The sequence below is a fragment of the Desmodus rotundus genome, chromosome 10 (genome assembly GCF_022682495.2).
Source record: "Desmodus rotundus isolate HL8 chromosome 10, HLdesRot8A.1, whole genome shotgun sequence".
NCBI lineage: Eukaryota > Metazoa > Chordata > Mammalia > Chiroptera > Phyllostomidae > Desmodus > Desmodus rotundus.
The window spans coordinates 74,172,777-74,198,842 of record NC_071396.1 but is presented as its reverse complement, the minus strand read 5'-3'; the positions used below and the strand labels follow the sequence as shown (position 1 = coordinate 74,198,842).

The 26,066-nt window shown below is 39.7% G+C and overlaps 1 protein-coding gene across 1 annotated transcript in view; it reads right to left on the bottom strand.

Annotated features, from left to right (window-relative positions):
- Positions 1-1,020: 1,020 nt before the first annotated feature.
- Positions 1,021-26,066, bottom strand: part of COLEC12 (collectin subfamily member 12) — a 207,038-nt gene continuing 181,992 nt past the window's right edge. Inside the window, exons 8-10 of the mRNA XM_024580580.4 lie at positions 24,853-24,962; positions 15,061-15,206; positions 1,021-2,432 (exon numbers count right to left, since the gene is read on the bottom strand). Of these exons, the coding sequence (XP_024436348.2) occupies positions 2,413-2,432; positions 15,061-15,206; positions 24,853-24,962 (276 nt within the window). The 3' untranslated portion in view covers positions 1,021-2,412. The remainder of the gene's footprint in view (positions 2,433-15,060; positions 15,207-24,852; positions 24,963-26,066) is intronic.

Below are 26,066 nucleotides of genomic sequence, written 5' to 3'. Positions count from 1 at the left end.
TTGGTACCTGATTTATATAGCTTTCTACTTCCTTAAACATCTGTTTGGGTTTTTTTAATGGGAGCAGCTCTTATTGTTTGTCATCTGTTGTAGCTTAAACTCTTAACTACTACAAATTTGGAAGGATAGGGGCAGAGTTGATGAACATTATCAGAGAGGGAAGAAAAATGTTTCTCTCCCCTGGTTGAACACTCATTCTTTCAAGAGCCATTTCAAAAGAAAAATGGTTTCCATCAGCCCATAGCACATAGCAAGTCAGAAGCCTGAAAACCTCGTCATATTTACCAAACCTCTCCTTCCAAAAGAGTATCAGTTGTGAGTGGGTGAATAGAAACTTGGTGTGTAAATAGCTAAATATACAAAGGAGTACATGAAGCATCTTGTAATATGTGATTCATGTGGTTTTATTCAGTGAGCTATTAAGAAGGACCCTGGTAGTTGAAGAAAATCAGGATGTTTTCAAAGCTCAATTCTGAACCCTTGGTGATGGTGTGACCCAGCAAATCACATCACTTCCTTGAGCTCCTCCTTTCTCTATAAAATGGGGAGTGTAGTAAGTCCTACTTCATAGGGCTGCTGGGAGGAAGCCCTGAGATCACGTGACTGAAGTCCTCCCTACAGTCCCTTGACAGAAATGATAAGCACTTGATGAGCTATTATCTGGGCTTCGAGAGGCACCTGAATCTCAGTTGTGGGAGCTAGCACTATTCTTTTCTGATGATGGCATCAGACATTTAATTTCAAGTTGCTTCTGAACATGCGTCTTAAAGAAATAGGGAGAGGATGAAAAAGAGGATTGAGTTTAGTCTGTAAAAGCTTTTGGGCCCAAAGAGCTACCAGAGTCCAGTGCTTGCTCTGTGTTGCAGGGCCCAGACAATGGTTGGTCCTGCCAGGCTGACCAGGCCACATGGACAGGACAGCAGGGCATAAAGGTGCTGAGGAGATGGCCGTTCCTGAGCTGCAGAGACAGCCCAAATGTTGACCAGGAGCAAGACAACACAGTCCACACGGCTGCAGGTGTAAAAGTCAAACTCTGTCTTTATTCTTTTACCGGTGTATTTGGAATGGGTAGCAGCACTGCCTGGGGAGCTTGGGAGGGGAGGAGAAGGAATCTGTTGGATGGAAATCTTACTTTTGAGCATCAGTTATATCTAGTGCTTATTTTTAGCACAGTTCATGTTAGACTTTTCCATGGCAAATCAAGGAGTAAAAGACAGGCTCAGAGGAAAAGTTCTTTGCAAGAGTTCAACAAAGTGGCCAAAAGTTTATTCTTGCATTTTATCATGCATATGCCTTGGAATTATGTCCTTTTAGAACCTGACTTAAGTAAACAAACTTTCCAGGTAGCACATAGCTGTCCCCATCTTTCTAGCACCTCTGCTTTTGGCTGATGTGACACCATACTTTCCTGACAGTCAGTATCAGCTCTGGTATGGGTCTAATACCTCACCCAAAAAACAGGGCCTTCTAGACAGCCAGATTCAAGTGCTCCACTTTTCCCAACAGATGCCTCTCCACCAACCGCCGGCTCCACCAAAATGAAGAAGACGCACATCCTGAGTTAAACTCTGGGCCTGCCAGGCACACAGCAAGGGTGTTGGTTGGTGATGGGCTCAATGCACAGCCCACTTGACTGAGCCATGAATATGGCTCAGGCTTGACCTACACTGGCAAAATCTGTAAGGGCATTTCTAGACATTTCACATGATTGGCTCCTCTGAGGAAATGATGCATTAAAAAATATATACGTACACATACATATTTAATTATTTTTTAAAAAACCACAACTAAAAAAATTCTTTGCCATTGGGTAAAATTAAATCTGACAAACCCTATGAGTTTTTATTAGTACCATATTGTTTTCTTTGGCTCCATGTTTATATTGGTAAAATGACAAAAAAAGGAAAAAAATTGTAAAAAGGCAAATATTTTGTACAAAAATACAGTTTTAAAAGCTCTTTAAGTATATTTCATATTATTAAGAGTTGGCCTATATATCTCTATGTCTGCATATTTTTCCTACATTTGGGATTTTAGAAATGTAAGGTACTGTTTACACAGTATATGTTTAAGTTCTTCCTAAAGCTTGATAACCAATGATGATCTTGTTATGATTGGAACATTCCATACTTTGGAAGACATAATTTGCATAACTGACAGTTATTGGCTGAAAAATCTATGTGATTCAGTCCATTTGCATACTGAAAATCAATATGGCGTATTGGAGGAACATTTTAGTTCCAAAGTCCTTGAGTAATGGCAGATGGTGAGGAACAATAGCTGTCAATTTTTCAGTAATTGGTTTTCAGTGCTTTTTTTCAGTCTGGTAAGCAGGTGATGCAATCAGAAGGAAGTATCCTTTGCCTTTGAGAATTGTCCAAAAATCTGCTCATGTTATTACATCACAATCCATTATAATGAAGATGATAGTACTAAAAGAGAGGGAAAAGGATGGGTGTTAGTTTTTTTTTTAAAAAGAATTATATTAATGTACAATAAAAAAAGGAACATGATTTTTTTATAGGAAAGACTCCAAAATACATCATTCAATAATGTTTATTTTTTCAAAGAAATGCCTAGAAGTTCTTATTCAGATTAAGTAAAAGGTAAATTTCATTTTGAAGGAGATTATTCTGGGAACCCTAGTCCCAACTCAAACCCCAAATGACCAAACATGGCAAACAAATGACAAATCTGGGTAACTTGTCACTCTACTGTAATTTATTGTTCAGATATTTGTGCTCTCCCACTGCAACTGACCATGCTGGGAGGGCCTCATGGGTCTTGAGACCCTTATCACCTGGACTGGGGCCTGGTACACCAAAGGTATTTAATATGTGTGTGTTGAGTGGATAGATGGATAATTTGTGCCCCAGTTACTACCAAAAGTAATTTCAGCAAAATATATTTGAGGTTTCTGTCTACCACCAACTTAAAAAATGGAGATATAATTGACATACAACATTATGTTACTTTCAGGTGCACCAGACAATAATTTGATATTTGTATGTACTGCTGACCCTTGAACAACATAGGGATGCTGATCCTCCATGTAGTCAAAAATCCATATATAACTTTGACTACCCCAAAACTTCATCTAGCCCTCTGTATCTGTGGGGGATTTGGTTCTAGGACTCCCTGTAGATACCAAACTCCACGGATGCTTAGGGACCTAATATAAAATGGTGTGAAACAATGTATGTGGCCTGCCCCTGGCATTCCCAACTATGTATCAAAAATACAGTTTTCCATACAAATACTATATTCTATCCATGGTTAGTTGAATCTGAGGATGTGAAACCTGGAGAGAGATTGAAAAAAACCTGGGTATCAGTTTCAAACCCGTGTTGTTCAAGGGTCAACTATACTGCAAAATGATCACCACAATCAGTTTAATTAACATCCATTAGTACAATTAAAGAATATTTTTTCTTGGATAAAATGTACAGCAATGTGACTAATATTAATAACATTGTACTGTATACTTGAAGTTTGCTAAGAGGGTAAAACTTAAGTTTTCACACCATAAAGAAAAGGAAAATGGTAACTGTGAAGTGATGGATATGCTAATTAGCTTGAGTGTGGTGATTATTTCACAATGTATATGTATATCAGAACATCACGTTGTACACCTTAAATATATACAATTTTTATTTGTTAATTATACCTTGATAAATCTACAAAAATAATTTTAAAAGAATAAAACAACGTTCTAAAGAAGAAATAATTGAGTAAATAAAGATAACTTGCTATTGTGTTATTATAAAAATGTTTTTTTCCTGTGATGAGAACTTTTAAGATTTTTTCTTCTAGCAACTTTCAAATATGTGATGCAGTGTTGTCAACTATAGTCATCATGCTGTACATTACATTCCTATGACTTACTTATTTTATAACTGGAAGTTTGTACCTTTTGACTCCTTTCACCCATTTGCCTGCCTCCCACCCTTGCCTCTGGCAAAGACCTGTCTGTTCTCTGTATCTATGCGTTCCATTTGTTTTTAGATGCCACATATGAGATCATACCATATATTTGTCTTTCCCTCTCTGACTTATTTCACCTAGCATAATACTTTTAAGGTCCATTCATGTTGTCACAAATAGCAAGATTTTCCTTCTCTTTTATGGCTGAATGATATCCCATTGTGTATATATACCACATTTTCTTCATTCATGCTTGGGCTGCTATGTCTAGGCTATTATAAATAATGCTGCAATCTGGGGGTGCATGTATCTTTTTGAGTTAGTGTTTCATTTTCTTTAGATAAATATGCAGAAGTGGAATTGTTGGATCAGATGGCTATTCTATTTTTAATTTCTTGAGGAAACTGCTTACTGCTTTCCATAGTGACTGAACCAATTTATAGTCTCCCAACAGTAGACAAAGGTTCCCTTTTGCCCACACACTCACCAACACTTGTTATTTCTTTCTTTTTTTTTTATGATGACCATTCTAACAGGTGTGATGTGTTATTGTGGTTTTGATTTGCATTTTCCTGATGATTACTGATGTTGAGCATCTTTTAATGTCCTTTTTGTCCATCTGTATGTCTTTGGGAAAGTATCTATTCAGATCATCTGCTCCCATTTTTAAGTTGGATTTTTTTTTTTACTAGAGTTGATGAGTCCTTTATATATTTTGGATATTAGCCTCCTACCACATGACCTATGATTTGCAAAATTTTCTCCCATTCAGTAGGTTGTATTTTCATTTTGTTGATGGTTTTCTTTGCTATGCAGACACTTTTTAGTTTGGTATAGTCCCCCTTGTTTATTTTTACTTTTGTTGCCTTTTCTTTTGGTAAAAAATCCATAAAGTTATTGCCAAGACAGATGTTAAGGTGTCAAGGAGCTTATTGACTGTTTTCTCCTGGGAGTTTTATGGTTTCAGGTCTTATATTCAAGTCTTTAAGCCATTTTGAGTTAATTTTTGTGTATGCTATAAGACAGTGGTCCAGTTTTATTCTTTTGCATATGGCTATCCACTTTTCTGCACCATTTATTGAAGAGATAGTCCTTTCCCCATTGTATATTCTTGGCTCCTTTGTCATAAATTAATTGGCCATATACGAATGGGTTTTTATTTGGGTTCTCTATTCTGTCCCATTGATCTATAGTGCGTTTTGATGCCAACACCATACTGTTTTTTGTTACTGTAGCTTTGTAATATAGTTTGAAACCAGGACGTGTGATGCCTCCAGCTTTTTCCTTCTTTCACAATACTGTTTTGGCTACTGAGAATCTTTTTTTGTTTCATATAAATTTTGGGATTGATTGTTGTATTTCTGTGAAAGCTGCCATTGGGTATTTGATAGGAATTGCACTGAATCTGTAGATTGCTTTGGATTGTATGGACATTTTAACAATATTAATTCTTCCAATCCATGAGCATGGAATATCTTGCCATTCATTTGTATCTTCTTCAATTTCTTTCATCAGTATCTTATAGTTTTCAGTGTACAGGTCTTTTACTTTTTTGTTTAAATTTATTCGTAGGTGTTTTATTCTTTTTGATGTAATTGTAAATGAGATTATTTTCCTAATTTCTTTCTCACAGTTTGTTATAATGTGTAGAAACAAAATAGATTTTTGTTTGTTGATTTTATACCCTTCAAATTTACTGAATTAATTTATTAGTTCTAACAATTTTGGGGTGGAATCTTTAGGGTTTTCTTTATATAATATTTATGTCACCTGCAAATACTGACACTTGTACGGCTTCCTTTCTGATTTGGATGCCTTTTTTTCTTTCCTAATTGCATTGGCTAAGGCAATGGGAATTTTACTCCAATACTGTGTTGAATAAAAGTGCAAAGAAAGGGAATACTTGTCTTGTTCCTGATCTTAAAGGAAAAGAATTAAGCTTTTCACCATTGCATATAACTGTGGGCTTGTCATATATGGCTTTTATTATTTGAAGGTATATTCCCTATATATACTCTGTTGAGATTTTTTTAAACGTAAACAAATGTTGAATTTTGTCAAATGCTTTTTCTTTATCTATGAGGGGGGACCCCCCAAAAAATGGAGTTATTTTCTGGAGGGTGGGACCCTTGTAGTACAGGCTTTGCCTGCTAGATGAGTGCTCTAGGAACCCACATGTATCAGTGTACCAGCTGGCATTCTAGTGAGGCTGAGTTCAGCTTCAGTGAATTTTTTTTTTTGTGAAGATTCTTTCAGCGCTTTTGCCGATTTCATGATGGGTGATTTGTGAGTGTACCTGCCCACACTGCGCTGAGTGTTCTGCCGTTTTTGACCAAAAATGGCATGAACCCCATGCACTACCCTCCCTATTCAACTAGTCTTGCCCCAAGTGACTTTTTTGTTTGTTTTTTTCCCTGGTGAAAAAAAGTCCTCAAAGGGAAAAATTTTGCTGATGTGGAAGAGGTAAAATAAAAAATGGCAGTACTAAAAGGCATCAAAATTGATGAGTTCAAAAACTGTTCTGAGCAGTGGAAAAAATGTCTCGAGGTGTACTGCATCAAATGGAGAGTACTTTGAAGGTTTAAACATATAGGAATAAATACACAATTTTTTATAAGTATATTCTGTTTTTTGGGGCCCCCCCTCATATTGAGATGATCATATAATTTTTTTCTTGTTTTGTTTTATTTTATTTTTTAACCATTCAAAATATATTTTATTGATTATGCTTACAGTTGTCCCATTTTCCCCCTTTTATTCCCCTTCACCCTGCATACCACCCCCCCCAAAACCTGTAGTTCATGTCTGTGGGTTGTACATACAAGTTCTTTGGTTTCTACATTTCCTATACTATTTTTAACCTCCCCCTGTTTATTTTCTACCTACCATTTATGCTACTTATTCCCTGTACCTATTCCCCCTTTCTCCCCTTCCCCCGCTGATAACCCTCCATGTGATCTCCATTTCTGTGGTTCTGTTCCTGTTCTGGTTGTTTGCTTAGTTTGTTTTTGTTTTTGTTTTTTGGTTCAGTTGTTGATACTTGTGAGTTTGTTGTCATTTTACTGTTCATATTTTCATTTTCTTTTTCTTAGATAAGTCCCTTTAATATTTCATATAATAAGGGCTTGGTGATGATGAACTCCTTTAACTTTGTCTTATCTGGGAAGCACTTTATCTGCCCTTTCATTCTAAATGAAAGCTTTGCTGGATAGAGTAACCTTGGATGTAGGTCCTTGCCTTTCATGACTTTGAATACTTCTTTCTAGCCCCTTCTTGCCTGTAAGGTTTCTTTTGAGAAATCAGCTGATAGTCTTGTGGGAACTCCTTTGTAGGTAACTTTCTCCTTTTCTCTTGCTGTTTTTAAGATTCTTTCCTTACCTTTAACCTTGGGTAATGTAATTATGATGTGCCTTGGTGTGTGCTTCCTTGGGTCCCATTTCTTTGGGACTTTCTGAGCTTCCTGGAAGCCTATTTCCTTTGCAAGATTGGGGAAGTTCTCCTTCATTATTTGTTCAAATAAGTTTTCAATTTCTTGCTTTTCCTCTTCTCTTTCTGGCACCCTATGATTCAGATGTTGGAATGTTTAAAGTTGTCCTGGAGGTTCCTAAGCCTCTCCTCATTTTTCTGAATTCTTATTTCTTCATTCTGACATGGTTGACTGTTTATTTCTTCCTTTGGCTCCAAACCATTGATCTGAGTCCTGGGGTCCTTCCCTTCACTGTTGGTTCCCTGTACATTTTCCCTTATTTCACTTTACATAGCCTTCACTTTTTCCTCTATTTTGTGACCATACTCAACCAATTCTGTGAGCATCCTGATTACCAGTGTTTTGAACTGTGCATCTGATAGGTTGGCTATCTCTTCATCGTTTAGTTGTATTTTTTTTGGAGCTTTGCTCTGTTCTTTCATTTGGGCCATTTTTTGTGTGTGTTGGCACACTTGCTACGTATAAGGGGTGGGGCCTTAGGTGGTCACCAGGGCAGGGCAACTCATGTCGCTGCGCTGTGATGCTGTGTGTGGGGGAGGGGTCTGAGAGGGAACAATGCCACTTGTTCAGCTGTCTGTCAGCTTTCAGTCACTTCCGCTGCTATCCACAAGCAAAGTGGGCCCTTCTGGTGCTGATTCCCAGGTGGATGGGCTTGTGTACATTCTAGGGCTCTGTGGGTCTCTTCAATTAACTCTCCTGTGAGGCTGGGAATTTCTCCTGCTGCCTCAACCCCCCACAGGTTTTTTCAGTCAGATGTTTTGAGGCTTTATTTCCCTGCTAGAACCCTGGGTTGCACGGTCTGTCTTGCTCCCCACTTGTTCCTCCCGGTTTATCTGCACACACATGTGAGACCACCCGCTCTGCCAGCTGCTGCTTTGCCACAAGTCCTGTCCACCCGGCTGCCTGTCTCTGCCCCTCCTACCCATCTGGATGAATGTTTAACTCTTTGGTTGTTGGATTTCCATACAGTTCAATTTTCTGTCAGTTCTGGTTGGTTTTTGTTTTTAAATTTGTTGTTCTCCTTATTTTGGCTGTGCATGGAGGCACTTTGTGTCTACCTATGCCTCCATCTTGGCCAGAAGTTGAGGTGATCATGTAATTTTTATCCTTCATTTTGTTAATGTAGTATATCACACTGAATAATTTGCACATGTTAAATAACCCTTATATCCATGGAATAAATCTCAGTTTATTGTGGTATATAATCCTTTTAACTTATTGTTGAATTTGGTTTCTTAATATTTTGTTGAGGGTTTTTTTACATCCATATTCATCAGAGATATGGGACTGTAATTTTATTGTGTCTTTGGCTCACTTTGGTATCAGGATAATGCTGCCCTCTTAAAATGTGGTTGGAAGTGTTCCCCCCCTTCTATTTTTTGGAAGAGTTTGAGAAAGACTGGCTTTAATTCTTCTTTAAATGTCTGATGGAATTTATCAGTGAAGCCATCTGCTCCTGGGCTTTTGTTTATGGGGAGGTTTTTGATTACTGATTCAGTGTCCTTACTAGTAATTGATCTGTTCAGATTTTCTGTTTTTTCATAACTCAGTTTTGGTAGGTTGTATATTTCTAGGAATTTATTTCTTCTAGGTTGTCCAATTTGTTGGTATATAACTGTGTTCATAGTAGTCTCTTATGGTCCTTTTTATTTCCCTGGTATCAGTTGTAATGTCCCCTCTTTCACTTATTCTCTCTATTTTTAAACCCTCAAGTGGGGATATGTTTTATTGGTTTTTAGAGAGAGGAAGGGAGAGAGAGAAACATCGGGTTACCTCCTGTACATGCCTTTGCCTTCACCAGGGATCGAACTTGCAACTTAGGTATGTGCCCTGAACGGAAATTGAACCCAAAACTTTTTGGTGTATGGGATGATGCTCCAACCAACTGAGCCACCCAGCCAGGGCCCCTCTTTTATTTATTTATTTGAGGCCATCTTTTTTTTCTTGGCGAGTCTAGCTAAAGGTTTGTCATTTAAAAAAATCTCTTCAAATACCAGTTCTTTGTTTCATCTATTTTTTCTATTGTCTTTTTAGTCTCTATCTTATTTATTTCTGCTTTTATCTTTGTTATTTCCTTCTACTAATTTGGGGCTTCATTTGTTTTTCTTTCTCTAGTTCCTGGAAATGTAAAGTTAGGTTTTTTATTTGGCATTTTTCTTCTTTCTTTTTATTTTTTAAATATATCTTATTGATTGTTATTACAACTGTCCCAATTTTTTCCCCCTTTGCCCCTCCACCCAGTACCCCCATTCTCTTCGGCAATCCTCCCTTTAGTTCATGTCCATGAGTCATGCATATAACTTCTTTGGCTTCTCCATTTCCTATACTATTCTTAACATCCTCCTGTCTATTTTTGTACTTACCAATTATGTTTCTTAATCTCTACACCTTTTCTCCCACTCACCCCCTTCTACCTCCCAGCTGATAACCCTCCCTGTGATCTCCATATCTATGATTCTGTTCCTGTTCTAGTTGCTTGCTTAGTTTGTTTGTTCTTTTAAAAAAATATTTAATTATTGATAGTTGTGAATTTGGTGCCAATTTAATGTTCATAGTTTTGATCTTCTTTTTCTTAAGTAAGTCCCTTTAACATTTCATATAATAATGGCTTGGTAATGATAAACTCTTTTAGCTTTACCTTGTCCGGGAAGCACTTTATCTGCCCTTTCATTCTAAATGATAGCTTTGCTGGAAAGAGTAATCTAGGTTGTAGGTCCTTGCTCTTCATCACTTTGAATACTTCTTGCCAGTCCCTTCTTGCCTGCAAAGTTTCTTTTGAGAAATCAGCTGACAGTCTTATGGGGAATCCTTTGTAGGTAACTCTCTGCTTTTCTCTTGCTGCTTTTAAGATTCTCTCTTTATCTTTAACCTTTGGCATTTTAATTATGATGTGTCTTGTTGTGGTCCTCTTTGGGTCCAGATTTTTGGGGATTCTCTGTGCTTACATATGTGTCTATTTCCTTCACCAAAGTAGGGAAGTTTTCTTTCATTATTTTTTCAAATAAGTTTTCAATTCCTTGTTCTTCCTCTTCTCCTTCTGGCATCCCTATGATGTGGATGTTAGTACATTTGGAGATGTCCCAGAAGCATCTAATACTATCCTAGTTTTTTGGAATTCATTCTCTTCTTGCTGTTCTGGTTGAATGCTTATTTCTTCCTTATGTTCCAAATTGTTGATTTGAATCCTGTCTTCACCTGTGTTTTGAACTCTGCATCTGATAGGTTATCTCCATTTCACTTAGTTCTTTTCCTGGGGTTTTGTTCTGTTCTTTCTTTTGGGCCATATTTCTTTGGCTCCTCAATTTGGCAGCCTCCCTGTGTGTTTCTCTGTGTATTAGGTAGAGCTGCTTTGACTCTTTGTCTTAGTAGTGTGGCCTTAGAATGTGGTTTCTTTAAATCGTTGGTTGTTGGACTTTTCCACACAGCTCAATTTTCTGACAGTTTTGGGTGTTATTTGTTTTGAGGTCTAGTTGTAATTCTTTGTGTGGTTGGGCAAGGAGGTGAAGTGTGTTTGCCTATGCCTCCATCTTGACTGGAAGTCTAATTTTTTCCATTATCATTTATCCCCCTTACAGCTCCTCCCCCATTTGTTTCTTGATGTAGGCATTTGTCACAATGAAATTCCCTCTTAGAACTGGTTTTGCTGAATGTCGTAAGTTTTGGTATGCTGTATTACCATTTTTATTTGTCTCAAGGTATATTTTTATTTCACTTTTGCTTTCTTCTTTGACCCATAGGTTGTTCAGAGCATGTTGTTTAAACTCCACATATTTGTGAATTTTCCAGTTTTCTTCTTGTAATTCATTTCTAGTTTCACATAATTGTGGTCAGAAGAGATGCTTGATATGAGTTTAGCCTTCTTAAATTTATTAAGACTGTTTTGTGGCCTAACAAATGATATATGTCCTGGACAATGTTCCATGTATACTTGAGAAGAATATGTATTTTGTTGTTTTTGGATGAAATATTAAGTATCTGTTATGTCCATCTGATCTAATGTGTTGTTTAAGGCCAATGCTTCCTTATTAATTATCTGTCTGGATGATCTATCCATTAAAGTTGTCTACTATTATTGTATTGCTATCTATTTCTCTCTTTAGTTCCATTAATATTTGCTTTACATATTTAGGTGCTTCTATGCTGGGTACATAAATATTTACAAATATTATACCCTCTTGTTGGATTGGCTCCTTTATCATTATGTAATGACCTTGTCTCTTACTACAGTTTGTGTTTTAAACACTATTACAGTTTAAACTTATTAAAGTTTGTGTTTTAAACATTCTTCTGTCTGATATAAATATATGTACCTCAGCTTTCTTTTGGTTTCCATTTGCATGGAATAATCTCTTTCCATCTGTGTGTGTTCTTCACTGAAGTGAATCTCTTCTAGGCAACATATAGGTTGTATTTAAATTTATCCAGCCACTATATGTCTTTTGACTGGAGAAGTTAGTCCATTTACATTTAAACTAATTATTGAGAAGTATGTACTGATTGCCATTTGTTAATTGTTTTCTGGTGGTTTTGCAGTTCCTCTGTTCCTTTCTTCTTTTCTTGCTTCCTTTGTGATTTGATGATTTTCATTAGTGGTATGCTTAGATTTCTTTCTCTTTACTTGCTGTGTATCTACTATAGGTTTTAGCTTTGTGCTTACTGTATGGCTTACACATAACAACTTATACTTAATAACAGTCTGTTTTAAGTTAACAACAACCTAAGTTTGATCACACTCTAAAGCTCTACATTTTACTCTTCCCTCTTCCCCTACTACTTTTATGTTTTTGATATCACAGTTATCTTCTTTTGCTCTTGTGTATCCCTTGACAAATTATCAGTTACAGTTATTTTTACTACCTTTGTGTTTCAACCTTCATAATAGCTCTAGAAGTGATTAATCCAACATCTTTACAAAATGAAATTATTCTGAATTTTACTATATATTTACCTTTACCAGTGAAATTTATACTTTCATATGTTTCCCTGTAACTAATTAGTACCCTTTCTTTTCAGCTTAAAGAAGTCCCTTTAACATTTTTTTGTGAGACTGGTCTAGTGATGATGAAATCCTTTAGCTTTGGCTTCTCTGGAAAAATTTTTAATCTCTTTTCCATTCTGAAGGACAGCTTTATCAGGTAGAGTATTCTTGGTTGGATGGGGTTTTTCCCCAGCACTTTAATATATCATGCCATTCTCTTCTAGCTTGACAAGTTTCTGTTGAAAAAATCTGCTTATAGTCTCATAAAAGTTTCCTTGTATGGAACAAGTTGTTTTTCTCTTGCAAATTTTAATATTCTGTCCTTTAACATTTTACATTTTAATTGTAATGGAACTTGCTGTGGGTCTCCTTGGGTTCTCCTTATTTGGAATTCTCTGAGTTTCCTGGATTTGGATGTCTGTTTTCTTTCCTAGGTTATGGACATTTTCAACCATTATTTCTTCAAATAAGTTCCTGTCCCTTTGTCTCTTGTTTTCCCTTCTGAGACCCCTATAATATGAATGTTGGTCCACTGGTCTCATACATCTATTCAGCTGTCTTCACTTTTTTTAATTGATTTTCCTCTTTACTGATTGAATAGGTGAGTTCCACTGCTCTCTTTTTGAGTTCACTGAGCCTTTCCTCTGCTTCATCTAGTATACTGTTGAATTCCACTAGTATATTTTTCATTGCAGTTATTGTATGCTTCAGATCTGTGACTTCTTTTTGGTACTTTCTTATATTTTCTATTTGTTTGATGAAGTTCCCAGTATGTCCATCCATTCTTCTCCCAAATTTGGTGAGCATCTTTATGACTGTTATTTTGAACTCTTTATCAGGTAAATTATCTCCATTTCATTAAGGGATTTTTGAAGTTTTATCTTGTTCTTTTGTTTGAAACACATTTTTCTCTGTTCATTTACTTTGATTCTCTATGTTGGTTTCTATGCATTAGATAAAAGACCACCTTTGCCAGTCTTGAGGGAGCACCTTGTATAGGAGATAAAACTTATCACTGAACCTTGCTCTAGCTCTTGGTTGTCTCTCAAATCCTTGTGATTGTCCAAGAAGCCTATTTTATAATTAGTGACCCCCAGTAATGGAGGCAGTTTCAAGACCTGCCAGTGTCCCAAAGGGGAGGATTTAATTCAGTACCCAGATTCAGATTGATTGGAATCCACATCTTTAGGCAGCAGCTTTTTAAAATATGCAAATATATACAGTCCTGTGGTACCACAAATGAAGTCCCACTGGCCCCCAGGGCTGGGTGACCCAGAAGTGTCTCCTGAGAGGTTGTCATAAAGGTCAGGGGACCAGATGAGTGTATAGATTCCTTTTTGGGAGATGCTGATGACCTGGAGTGAGGCAGAGGGTTTGTGCAAAGGTTGTGTCCACCGGCCTCAGTAGTCCCTTAGGTGTGCTCTAAACCAGATGCTTGTCCCTCTTGCCAAAGCTCCAGAACAAGCAACTGAGCCTCTTTCACAGAAGGACTGGGGGTGAGGTTCATTCTGCTGTGTGTGCTATGCTCTGGGGGTGGGTGGTAGCTGGCTAAGAACTGTCTCTGTTATAGCCCCATTAGACTCAGGAATGCAAGCTCTCCTGGCCATGAGAACCAGGTTGTCAAGGGATGTTCCCTGGGCAGCATCTGCAAAGAACTGAGGATACCCTTTAGAAAGATACTGACACTCAGCAACATGGCAGGGGGAGCGTGCAAAGATAGTGCCTGCCCTCCAAGGTGTCCCGCCAACCTTTTTTTAAGAAAGACTTAACAAGATATAATTTACATATTATTTAAAGTATACAATTAAAGTGGTTTTTATAATATTCACAAAGTTCCTGGCTGGTGTGGATTGAGTGCCAGCCTGAAAACCAAAGGGTCACTGGTTTGATTCCCAGTCAGGGGACATGCCTGGGTTGCAGGCCAGGTCCCCGGTAGGGAGCATGTGAGAGGCAACCGCACGTTGATGTTTCTCTCCCTCTCTTTCTCCCTCCCTTCCCCTATGTCTAAAAATAAATAAAATCTTTAAAAAATTCATAAAGTTGTACAATTTAAGACTAATCATATTCTAGAACAGTTTCATCACCCCCAGAAGAAATCCTATACCTATTAGCATTCACTCCTTCTCTCTACAAACTTTTAAATCTAGTTCTGATGAAGCAAACTAAGAGGCCAAATTCTAAAGAAGGTCATGTATAAATGAAACTTATGATAAGTACCTTTTGAAATGAAAAAAATCTCCAAAAGCCTCTTTGGCTTATTAACTTATAAGGGCACCGAGTATATCCCTCCATTATTTAGCACAACATCCAGCCCCTAGTAAATGCTCCATAAATACACATGGAATTAAATGCTTGGCTACCTGAATTGTCTGTGTATGGAACTCTATGAAAAAGATACAACATTGGTGCCATATGTTAAAGAACAATTGAGTAACAATATTACAACCCAAGCCGGTTAGCCTAACATTTACTCAACACTTCCTATACATTAAGCACATTTATTATTGTGTCCTCACAACAACCTCATTGAGAGGATGCCATTATTTTTCCTCTGAGGTTGATAACCTGCCCACCCAGTAAGTGGCAGAAGCAGGACTGGATTCAGAGTCATCTTACCCTTTAACAGGATAGGAGCTCTGTAGTTCCCTCTTAAATCCCCTTTATTGCTTACCTGTCTCCCTGTCTTTTTCGCATATGAAGTTATTGATGTCTTCACACTGGAAATCGTTCCACTGCCCAGCATAAATCAGTCCAGCACAGTCTTCTCCTGGGCCTTGGCCATAGCCCCAGTTATCTGGCTGTCCAGCTTTCCAATTTCTTTTAACAAAACAGAAATTGAGTGTTATTTTCAAAGTCATGTAGAAGTTTTCTTTACCGCAAAGCAGTGGGGAAACAGAAAAGACAAAACTGAAGCATGTCATTTGTCCTAGAATGAAAATGCATTGTTTAAAAATCAATGCATACTCTTATTCAGAATAAGAATTAGCTGTTTTGCAGATTACAGTATACCTTATTTTATTGTGCCTTGTTTTATTATGCTTCACAGGTGTTGTGTTATTTACAAATTGAAGGCAAGACCCCTCACCAGCAAAAAGATTATGACTTGCTTTTTGTGTGCTCTAGAAACAAGGTATGCCTATAGTGTGTATTACAGCATCTCCCTACTAAGTTTTCTTGGTCACAATGAAATCAACTCATTGAGCTGCTGGATCACAATGCTGAGGGGGTAACTCCTTCTTCAACACAGTTAGATGAATGAAAATGTCTAGTGTGTATGGCAATGCTGACTTCTGGGCATGTGTGTAAATATTTATGCATGAATTTATATGCACTATGAGGATATGGTACATGCACATACTCTTGTGAGAATCCTGAGGAATCTTTCTGTATTTTGATACCTTGCTTCTGTAACAAGTCAAAAAGGCAGAGAAAGTGAGAGACCCATGAAACACATTTACAAGAACCTATAATTACAAACCCTTGGCTATGGTTGTCTGGTTAAGTTGTAGATGGTTGATTGTTTTAGAAAGAAATAGTAATTTAATCTTACTAAAAATGACTCATACATTTCACTGCCTTTTTTGGAAGAGAGATTCTTAAAAACAAGTTTTATTTAGGATGAGTTCACTTGGGCTTGCTAACTTGGATGCCACTGCTCAAATCACCGCTTTGCCAGGGTTTGCTGCTCTTGACTGTTTCCATGCAATAAGTTAGACGTGCTTCCAAGACTCAAAACTGGAAAGTAAATTTTCTCTAGGAAGCAGGTCTTGCACAGAAGCCTGTGGTTACCTGAGAGGACAAGTTTGTCTTATGTGGAGGGTCTGAAAGAACATCTGCAGCAGGAGACGCTTCCATAGACTATAACATTATTCTAGCAGCCATAGTGTGGTCTGGGACCATCCAAGGATAAGAGCCCGATTGCCCTACATCTTTTGACAATAAAACCAACAAAATCAGAGGGCAGTGGGAAAGGACAATTGAAATGTACAGTTAAAGGGAATTAAAAAAAAAATATCGAGTGACCTTACTTAAATAAAACTAGTGATGAAAAGGTAATTTAGGTGAAACTGTCAATGGAGGAGAGCAAAACTGGGGTGACAGTTAGGAGGAAGAGTTAAAAATAGCAATTCATTCACACTTTCACACAACAGATATCCACAGATCACCTGCTCTGGGTCAGGGATAGTTCAGGGTGATGGCAACACTGCAGTGTGGCGAATAGACAGCCCTGGCCTCTCCCGGAACTGACATAATGGGCAAGAGATGATGAATTAAAAATCCCAGACTGCCACAGTCATGCCAGAGAGAGATGAAGTCGGAAGGAAAAACAGTTTACTTTCACACGGATGCTTTTCTGTGCATTTCTATCCACCTTGCAGAGCCCCTCTGGAAATGTCAATGATGCCTGGGTAGTTTGCTCTTGGACATTTTGTTTACTTCTGCCAGTAATGTAAGGGGGCTCAATTCCAATTTTGTTAACCAAATTTGAGACCTGTGATTCTTGAATGTACAATGATGGGACATTCGATATTTTTTATTTCTCAGTTAATTGGGAAATTGTATGATTTCTGATAGAAGACCTGCATAATATTTATGCTTTGCATTTCCTTGTCATTTTTAGTAGATAAATGGGATTTATAGACCAGACAAAAAGATAACTGATATCAAAGGTAATTTCTTATCACAATTCTCCATTTGTCTTCCCAGGATATTGGAATTCTTCACCTACAGGACTCAAGGCATTTCTTTAGGACAAAAAGTAGAATGCAGTTCTGTGGAGGTGAGTAGGGTGAGTGAGGTGGGACCTGTGTGGGTGGGTGGTGGAGTCCTGAAGCCAGGCTGTAGGGGAAATCTGTCCTGTAGACTGAGTACCCAGAGTCTCGAAGCATCTCTTTGGAAAAACTAAAATCACATGGAATGATTTGTTGAAACCCTCTCAGTCTACATGTTTATAATAAAACAGAACAGAACATGTTAGATAAAGAGAATACACATATTTGGAGATAAAACTCAGCTTAAATAGCACAAGCTCACTGATGGATAGATTTTGGGAAAAGAATGGCAGAGGCCTGGGCTGAAAATCCCTGAAACTCATATTTTAATACACATGTCACAGAAGTGGTTGGGTAGCAACACACCCGTATTGTAAGTACACCAGGGACCTTAGAAGCACTTGGATTCAATGTTCCAGTGAGCTGGAAACACATAAGAACATCGGCTTGTGGGTGTAACCACTACCCTCCTGTCCCCCCCACCCCCCACCAACCACCCCTTCCCGCCTCCCTGGGATTCTGGCTGATCCTAATGGAGACAGAACACGTCTGACTCTTGGGATTCGCCCCTTCCAACCTCGCAACTTAGTAACTTCTCATCAACCACAAGATTGACTGAGGCTTCATGGCCAAAAAACTTCTGCTGGTAAGAGCCTGGCCTCAAAACAGGAAAATCTTAGTAGTGAGAAGTACTTTTTTGCTGTAGAATTTTCTCCCACTCTAGGGGTCTGTCCAGTGGAAGAGTGCTCTCCCACGGCCTAAGCTAGTGCCACTCTGACAGCAATGTGAAGCACGGACCAGAGTCACTGAGTGAGGTGACACTGCGGGGTCCCTTCTGGTCCCCACCATTCTGTCTCTCTAGCCTAAAATCACAGTAGATGATGTTATATGGAACAGTCTGTGTAGATAGAAAGGCTACCCATGTTTTATCTTTGTGATGTAGAGGTGAGAACAGTTACTCATAATTTGACAACATACTCCCACCAAGTGATGTGCAGTGCAGGGGACCAGGAAGTGGGCAAGAATAAAGCAGATTCATTGTGTTTTGGGAAACCCTCAGGAAGAATATCACATCTCTGGTGATCTAAGGTGGGCAACTGCAGGCTGGGTGGGCAGGCAAGGCCTTAAAACAATACCTCACAGCTCTGCTCTGACCAAATGGGCAGAGTGTACACATCCCAATTGTGTCTGATTCCCCTGTGCTAAGAGATGACCTCAGTTAACAGTGATAACCTCTGTCAAGTGATGGACCTGCATTTATTCCATCAAGAGTAGAAAGATTAGCTTTGACATGCCCCTGGCTCACTGATTCTCTCTGGTTTGTCTGTCTTCTGTTTCATTGCTTTCCATCCTTTATTGTTTCCTCCCTTCTACTTACTGTGGGGTTAATTTGTTCTTCTTCTTTTACCCTCTGAAAGTAGAATCTTAGATCGTTGATTTTCAACTTAAAATTTTTTTCTTTCTTTTTTTAATAGTTATTATTTACTGGTTATTTACAATGATTAACGTAAACATAAAAAACATGAAGATTTTGTCTGATTGCTTCAAATCCGCCAAAATTCTTTCTTATCCCTTTCTCCTCTGAGGGCCTTATATTCTCTTGACTTTGATGAAAGACTGTATCTCTGGTATTCTTTAAATTGGTTAATTGCATTCTGAATTGCTCAGTGAGAGCATTCGAGTACTGCATCACATAACCAATAAGTTGTTGTTAAAATTCTACCTCCATGTTATTTCTAATATTTATTTATATTCTCCTTTTGTAAGTATATTTTATTGAGTATGCTATTACAGTTCTCCAAATTTTTTTCTCCCCTTTATCCCCCTCCACCCTTTTTCCCTGCCACCAGCATCCCCTCTGCCACCTTAGTTCATGTCCATGGATCATACCTATAAGTTCTTTGGCTTCTTTGTTTTCCTATACTATCCTCTGTTCTCCCATACTATCCTTAACCTTCCCCCATCTATTTTTTGCCTACCGATTATGCTTCTTATTCCCTATACCTTTCCCCCTCCATTCTTCCCCTCCCCACTAAAAACCCTCCATGTGATCTCCATTTCTCTGATTCTGTTCCTGTTCTAGTTGTTTGCTTAGTTTTAGTTTTTGTTTTTTTAGGTTCAGTTGTTGATAGTTATAAGTTTGTTGTCATTTTACCATTCATAGTTTTTGATCTTCTTTTTCTTAGATAAGTCCCTTTATGTTTCATATAATAAAGGCTTGGTGATTATAAACTCCTTTAACTTTATCTGGGAAGCACCTTTTCTGCCCCTCCATTTTAAATTATAGCTTTGCTGGATAGAGTAATCTTGGATGTAGGTCCTTGCCTTTCATGACTTCAAATGCTTCTTTCCGGCCCCTTCTTGCCTGCTAGGTTTCTTTTGAGAAATCAGCTGATAGCCTTATGGGCACTCCTTTGTAGGTAACTCCTTTCCTCTTGCTGCTTTTAAGATTCTCTCCTTATCTTTAATCTTGGGTAACTTAATTATGATATGTCTTGGTCTATTCCTCCTTGGGTCCAACTTCTTTGGGTCTCTCTGAGCTTCCTGGACTTCCTGGAAGTCTATTTCCTTTGCCAGATTGGGTAAGTTTTCCTTCATTAATTGTTCAAATAAGTTTTCAATTTCTTGCTCTTGCTCTTCTGGCACCCCTATGATTCAGATGTTGGAACATTTAAAATTGTCCCAGAGGTTCCTAAGCCTCTCCTCAGTTTTTTGAATTCTCGTTTCTTCATTCTGTTACAGTTGGATGTTTATTTCTCCCTTTTGTATCAAATCATTGATTTGAGTCTCTGTTTCCTTCCCTTCACTGTTGGTTCCCTGTATATTTTGTTTTATTTCACTTTGGGTAGCCTTCATTTTTCCTTCTTTTTGCGACTGAGCTCAATTCATTCTGTGAGCATCCTGATTACAGGTGTTCAAACTCTGCATCTGATAGGTTGTCTAACTCTTCATTGTTTAGCTCTCTTTCTGGAGTTTTGATCTGTTCTTTCATTTGGGCCACGTTTGTTTGTCTCATACCTGTTATGTTGTGAGGGGTGGAGCCTTAGGTATTCATGGGGTGGGAAGGGAGCAACCCTCTTAGCTTCATTGTGGTGCTGTCTGTGGGGGAGGGATCAGAGAGGGAACAATGTCCCTCGATTGCTCCATTCTATCCCCACTTTCCAACAAACTCTCCTGTGAGACTGGGAGTTTCTCCGGCTGTTGTAACCCCCGCAGTAGTTTATAGCTAGAGGTTTTGAATCTCTAGTTTCCTGTTCAGCCAGCCCCTCTTGGCCTGTGTAGTCCACTGCCTTGCTGCATGTCCTCTCCACTCAGCTGCCCATCTCCTGTCTCTGCCCCTCCGACCAGTCTGGGTGAATGTTTTTTTTAACTCCTTGGTTGTCAGAGTTCCATTCAATTTGATTTTCTGGCACTTCTGGCTGTTTATTGTTTTTAAATTGGTGGTTATCCTTCTTTTGGTTGTGTGAGGAAGCAAAGTGTTTCTACCTACACAAGGTTCCATCTTGGCCGGAACCTAAAATTTTTTTGTAAGTGTTTTAACGCTATAAATGCTCTTTAAACACTGTTTTAGCTGCATCCCCCAAAACCTGGTAGGTTATGTTTTCATTTTGTTTGAAACTTTTGAAAATTTCCTTTGTGATTTTTTTTCTCTAGCCCATGGGTTATTTAGACATGTGTCCTTTGATTTCCAACTATTTGTGGATTTTCCAGCTATATTTTTTGTTCTTGATTTCTAATTTAATTTTGTTCTGGTCAGAGAACATACTCTGTATAATACCATTGCTTTTACATGTATTGAGACTTGCCCTGACTGGTGTGGCTCAGTGGGTTGGTCGTCATCCTGCAATCCAAAAAGTCTCAGGTTCAATTCCCAGTCAGGGCACATGCCTGGGTTGCAGGCTGGGTCCCTGGTTGGGGTTTTGCAAGAGAGAACTGATCGATGTCTCTCTGTCACATTGATGTTTCTCTCCTTCCCTTTCTCCCTCCTTTCCCTTCCTTCTAAAAAGCAAGTAAATAAAATGTTAAAAAAATAAATGTATTGAGACTTGTTTGAAGGCCCAGCATATAGTTTATCTTGGTGAATTTACCATAAGCACCTGAAAAGAATGTATATTTGTAGTTGTTAGATGAAGTGTTCCATAATGTGCACGAAGTCAAGTTAGGTGGTAGTGCCTACTATATCCCTTCTGGTTTTTCTGCTTGTTCTATCAGTTACTGAGAGATGAATGTTGAAATCTCCTTTGAATCCCTGTTCTTTCCTGTGTCCACATTTGGGGTTGGTATATATGTCTTCTGGATTGTGGTCTTGGAAATCAGATTTTCTTATATAAGTGGAAGAACACCACCTCTCACTCATGTTGTTACCCACACACTCTGGAAAAGATCCTCCAGGCCAGCAGGGAGGATGGCTCACAGTGGATGCCCCAGGATAATTCACTGAATGTTACCACGGGGCTGGGGCCCAGTGGATCCAGTCAGAGGGCTGGTACTGGTCTGAATGAAGCTTTCACAGGTCTGTGGTGGAAGGAGAAAAATAAGGACAGTGCGTGTGTGTGCTTGTGTGTGTGTATGATGGTTAGCTGTCATTTCTTGAAAAGAATTGTAGGTTTTATCTTTGTTTTTTTAGTGCTGAGATTTGTTGGTAGGTGATTTTAAAAACTCATGTCCATAATTGTCAAATACAATCCTGGCAATGTTATGTCAGCCCTCCAGTTTTTCTTTGGGACTGTATTGGTTTGTGGACCCAAAGCACTGAAGACCCTGTATCGGGCCCTGTTCTGAGACATGGTACATGGTTTCTCAGGCCATCCTTTTCTTCAGTTGCTGGCCCTAAGAGTCAGTGAGTCGGGTCATATGCTGTATTGGAAATAAACCTTAGTTCAGATCCATGTGTGCCCTCAGCCTTTGGCATCCATTCCACGTGACCATCGCTTTCTGTTTGTTTATTTCAGCACTGTCTCTCCTCAGTCATATAGCAGTATCAAACACGGAGTTTACAACAGGCAGAGGAGAGACCCTTTTCCCCTTGTCTATATCCTCTTTAACAGTAACAGCAAAACCCTGAGACAATTTCAAAAGGGCTTATGAGTATGAATGTGTGTAGAAAGGGTAAAAGGAAATCTGTGGCAGGGGAAAGGGAAGGTGATGAACCAGTGTTTGGAGGCCACAGAAGCAAAGAGGAGGAGGGTATAAAGGTGAGTCGTTGGGGAGACTCATACTGGTGGGAGACCCTGGGAGTCTGACACCCAGGCCCTATCCCAGGGCCTGGCAGAAAACATTCTTCTTTACAAACTTATGATATCTGAGAGACTGTGGCATCTCAATCAGGACACTGTCTAATATATAAATGCTAAGTAGTAGTATTCTGTAATTACTGACTAGTATGAAAATAGTTAGGATTATGATAGTATTAGCATTAATAATATCAATACTAGCAGGTGACATTTCCTAACCACTTCCCATGGGCCAAGTACTAAATGCCTTATATATATTATTTAATATTCACATACCAGTGTGGGTCCTTTCGTAATGTTCATTTCTATGTGAGGACATGGAGAGCTCACATGGCTGAGTAACCAACACAAGGTCCCACAGCTGTTGAGTGCTCGGTCAAGGCCTGGAACCCAGACCATCAATTGATTCCAGGGCATGCACTCTCTCCCCTCACTGCACTGGCTGTCTTTCTAGTTTGTGCAATGTTTATTATTCTATGTCAAGTTGAATTAGTCTTCAGTTATTGAGGCCTCATAATATGTCTGCCTAATTTATTCTTGCTTTTAAAATTTGATCCTGGGGGTTTTTACATGTATATGTATTCCTTTGGGTGGAAAATGAGAAGCACAGTCTGCACTGTGGCTGACACAGGAGCCAAGCTTGCAGGAGGCTCCAGGGTGGCTATGGCTGGGGACAGACAGAGTCCCAGGAAGGTGTCTGGTGACGTAAGCCTTCTCAGGTCCCAGGTACCAAAGCTGGTGCTCTCCTTCTAAATCCTGTAACTCTTGCTGGAGCCCGGGGAAGAGGAGAAACGTTCCACCTTGGGAGAGTTGGCATAGACAGTAATGTTTCTCCTCAATCTGTTCCATATGAGCCAGTCCATTTTTTTTTTTCTTGGAGGAATGCTTAAGATTGAATTTCTTAGTGAGTCTAATCCAGACCTTTTTTGCATTTATGGCTGTGAGAAAAGTGGAGACTGATTTTTTTTTTTTCAGCTCCCCTCCAACTCCTTTAAAAAAAAAAGATTTTGACACTCTTAACTGTCAAAGTCACAGATTTATCTTTTCCTTTACTCATCTCTACCTCCCATACCCACCTCCGGCCCTCCATTGCCAGCGCTCAACCACGTTGAGCCTCCTGAAGTGCACCTGTGCCATGCTGGGCGCTTTCCTCTGGCTGACAGCCCAATTCCCAGGGACCAGGACTCATGTCACTTCCTCTCCCCATGGACAGGTGCAGAGTGGAGGAGACAGGGTATCTTTTAGACCCTAAGGCTGATACCAATGCCCTGGGGCCAGTCTGACCTTCAGCAGACTTAAAATCTTCAAATGCTCCACCTTGTCTTTTGGTCACTTTTTAAAAAAATATTTTTTAGGAAATGGCCTTATTCTGGCCCATTTATCTTCTAATGATGCTTTCACATGAAGGGTTTAAAAGTACAGAGAAGCCTGTTTGTCAACCCAGCTGCCTGTGGCCCCTCCACTCTGACCCCCTCCTGCTCCTTGACTCCTGCAGTTCCAGCCTTGATGCCCACGACTTTGTCTGAGACCTGAAACCCTCACTTTCTCCTCTCCTGGTGCCATGGATGCTGCGGTCTCCTCCGTGCTTGGGAGGTGCTCCTGACATGGAGATGCCCTCCTCGCTACTGGCACCTCTGTGGGGCCTGTCTTCTCTGTCTCCAGAAAAGGAGAGGGTTCAGAGGTGGGTTTTTATAAATTCTGCTCTATTTGCATATTTTCACATCCATCAGAGGCAAAGCGGGAGGAGGAAGTGAAATTTCAGACCCTTGGGCAGGATTAGGGATGGTGGACACTGGGGTAGGAGGAGGCTTGTGAAGACTTCTGTGCCCCCAGGAGCTCTGAGAAGGCACTGTGACGTGCTTCCATTCTTTGCTGCTGCCTTTAGAGAACTGAGGTCATGTCAGACCACACAGGGGATCTTCAGACCTTTAGGAGATGGTTATCCCACAAACACCTTTGTTCGTGATGCACTTGAACTTGCCGTATGTAGGAGAGTTGTAAACTTGTAGTTTATAATCATGTTCTGGACAGAAGCCCCACGAGGTTAGGGGCATGGATGATGTTATCCAGAAGGGAGCTCCCCAGCCCATGTCAGAACCATGGCTGGGGTGAACTCCGAATGTGCCTGAGGTTGTCTGGGCCTCTTTCTCCTTCATAGCAGCATTTAAAAAGAACGTTTCAGCCACAAGTACATACTGTGTGGTTTTATGAGTCTGATTTTTTTTTTTTTCACAGAAGTGAAAAAAATTCACTCCATGAAAAGAAAAAGGAAAAACCCTGCTTTACGGTATATAGAGTCCCAACCACAATTTCCCTTCATAGAAATACAGGAACCTCAGTGTGAAAAGTGTCTGGGACATAAAGTCATTAAGAAAGAAATTGTAGAGAGTCAGGCAAAAGGTGAAAAACAGAACAGCAAGATTCTGACCACCCATCTGGAAGTTTCTGAGCACTCACTTATATTCTGGAGTCGTCCCATCCAGCCACTTCCATTCGTTTTCATGCTCCAAGTCAGTGAGGCCAATCCAGTGGCTGTCTCTCCCCACCATCTGTTTTTTTATCCATTGCTGAACAATAAACCAGAGACGGTGCGTTAGTATTTCTTGGAACAGATGTGTGGGGGCTTCCCCCTCCAACATTTAGGAAAAAAGGACAGTTTAAAAGAGGATGTTTGTCAGCACATTGCCCTGTTTTTGCTGTTCTCTTTTTTATTGCACTTGATTTGTTTGCACTGTTTGGGGGCTTTGATAGTTTTCCTCTTACAAACTCGTAAGTGATATTTCAGCAATGTTCTTACTCCTCCAACTCACCCAGACCACTTAGTGAGTTCAACCAGGCTCCATCCATTTCTACCCCCAGCCCTCCTGTGTTCTCCCACAACAGCAACAGCTACGGCACCACTGAGCTCTTCCTCTGGGCCTGGTGCCATCTCCAGTATGTCACATGCAGTGTGTCTTTGGGCCTTACAACAACCCACGTAATAAAGATAAGTGGCTGAGCTGGGATTGGGCCCAGCTCTGTATACCCTAAAGCCCATGCACCTGGCTGTGTGCTCAGTCCCAGTCAGCTACTGTGGGAAGCGTCTGTTTTCAGGGGTGTACTTGCCAGAGATACTTGAGAAAAGGAAGGAGGCCACTGGAACAGTGTGGCACCAAAGAAAGACCATTGGCACTGTTGCTGGGGGACCTCACTTTCAGGCTCAGCTCTGCATTTACTTGTTGCCCCATGAATAAATCACTTAAACCTTGTGGGGCCTCAGTTTTCTTATCTGTAAAGTAGGGATAGTAATACCCCCACTAGGGTTGTTGTAAGGTTTAAAGCAGAAAATACCTTGCACGGTGCCTGGCACACAGTAAAGGCCTGGTGAGTGAGTAGTCACCATCGCTTTCCCACGTGGGCTCTACCCTATGGCCTTTTCTGCCCTTCCTGACCTTGCTGGGGCCCCATGTCTGGTCCCTTACACTCCACTCTAATCCTATAGTGCTCATGTCTCTTTGCCACTCTCTCCTCAGGTGCCTGGTGCCAGCCTGCAGGCTTCTCTTCTGCATTACTGCTCTCTCCATGGCCACTGGGAGGAGCCACACACCTCCAGGCTTGATGGAGCAATCTTCCAGGTGGAAGCAAGAAGATATAATTCCCATGCCAGGAATGCTTCTCATCACTGGATAAAG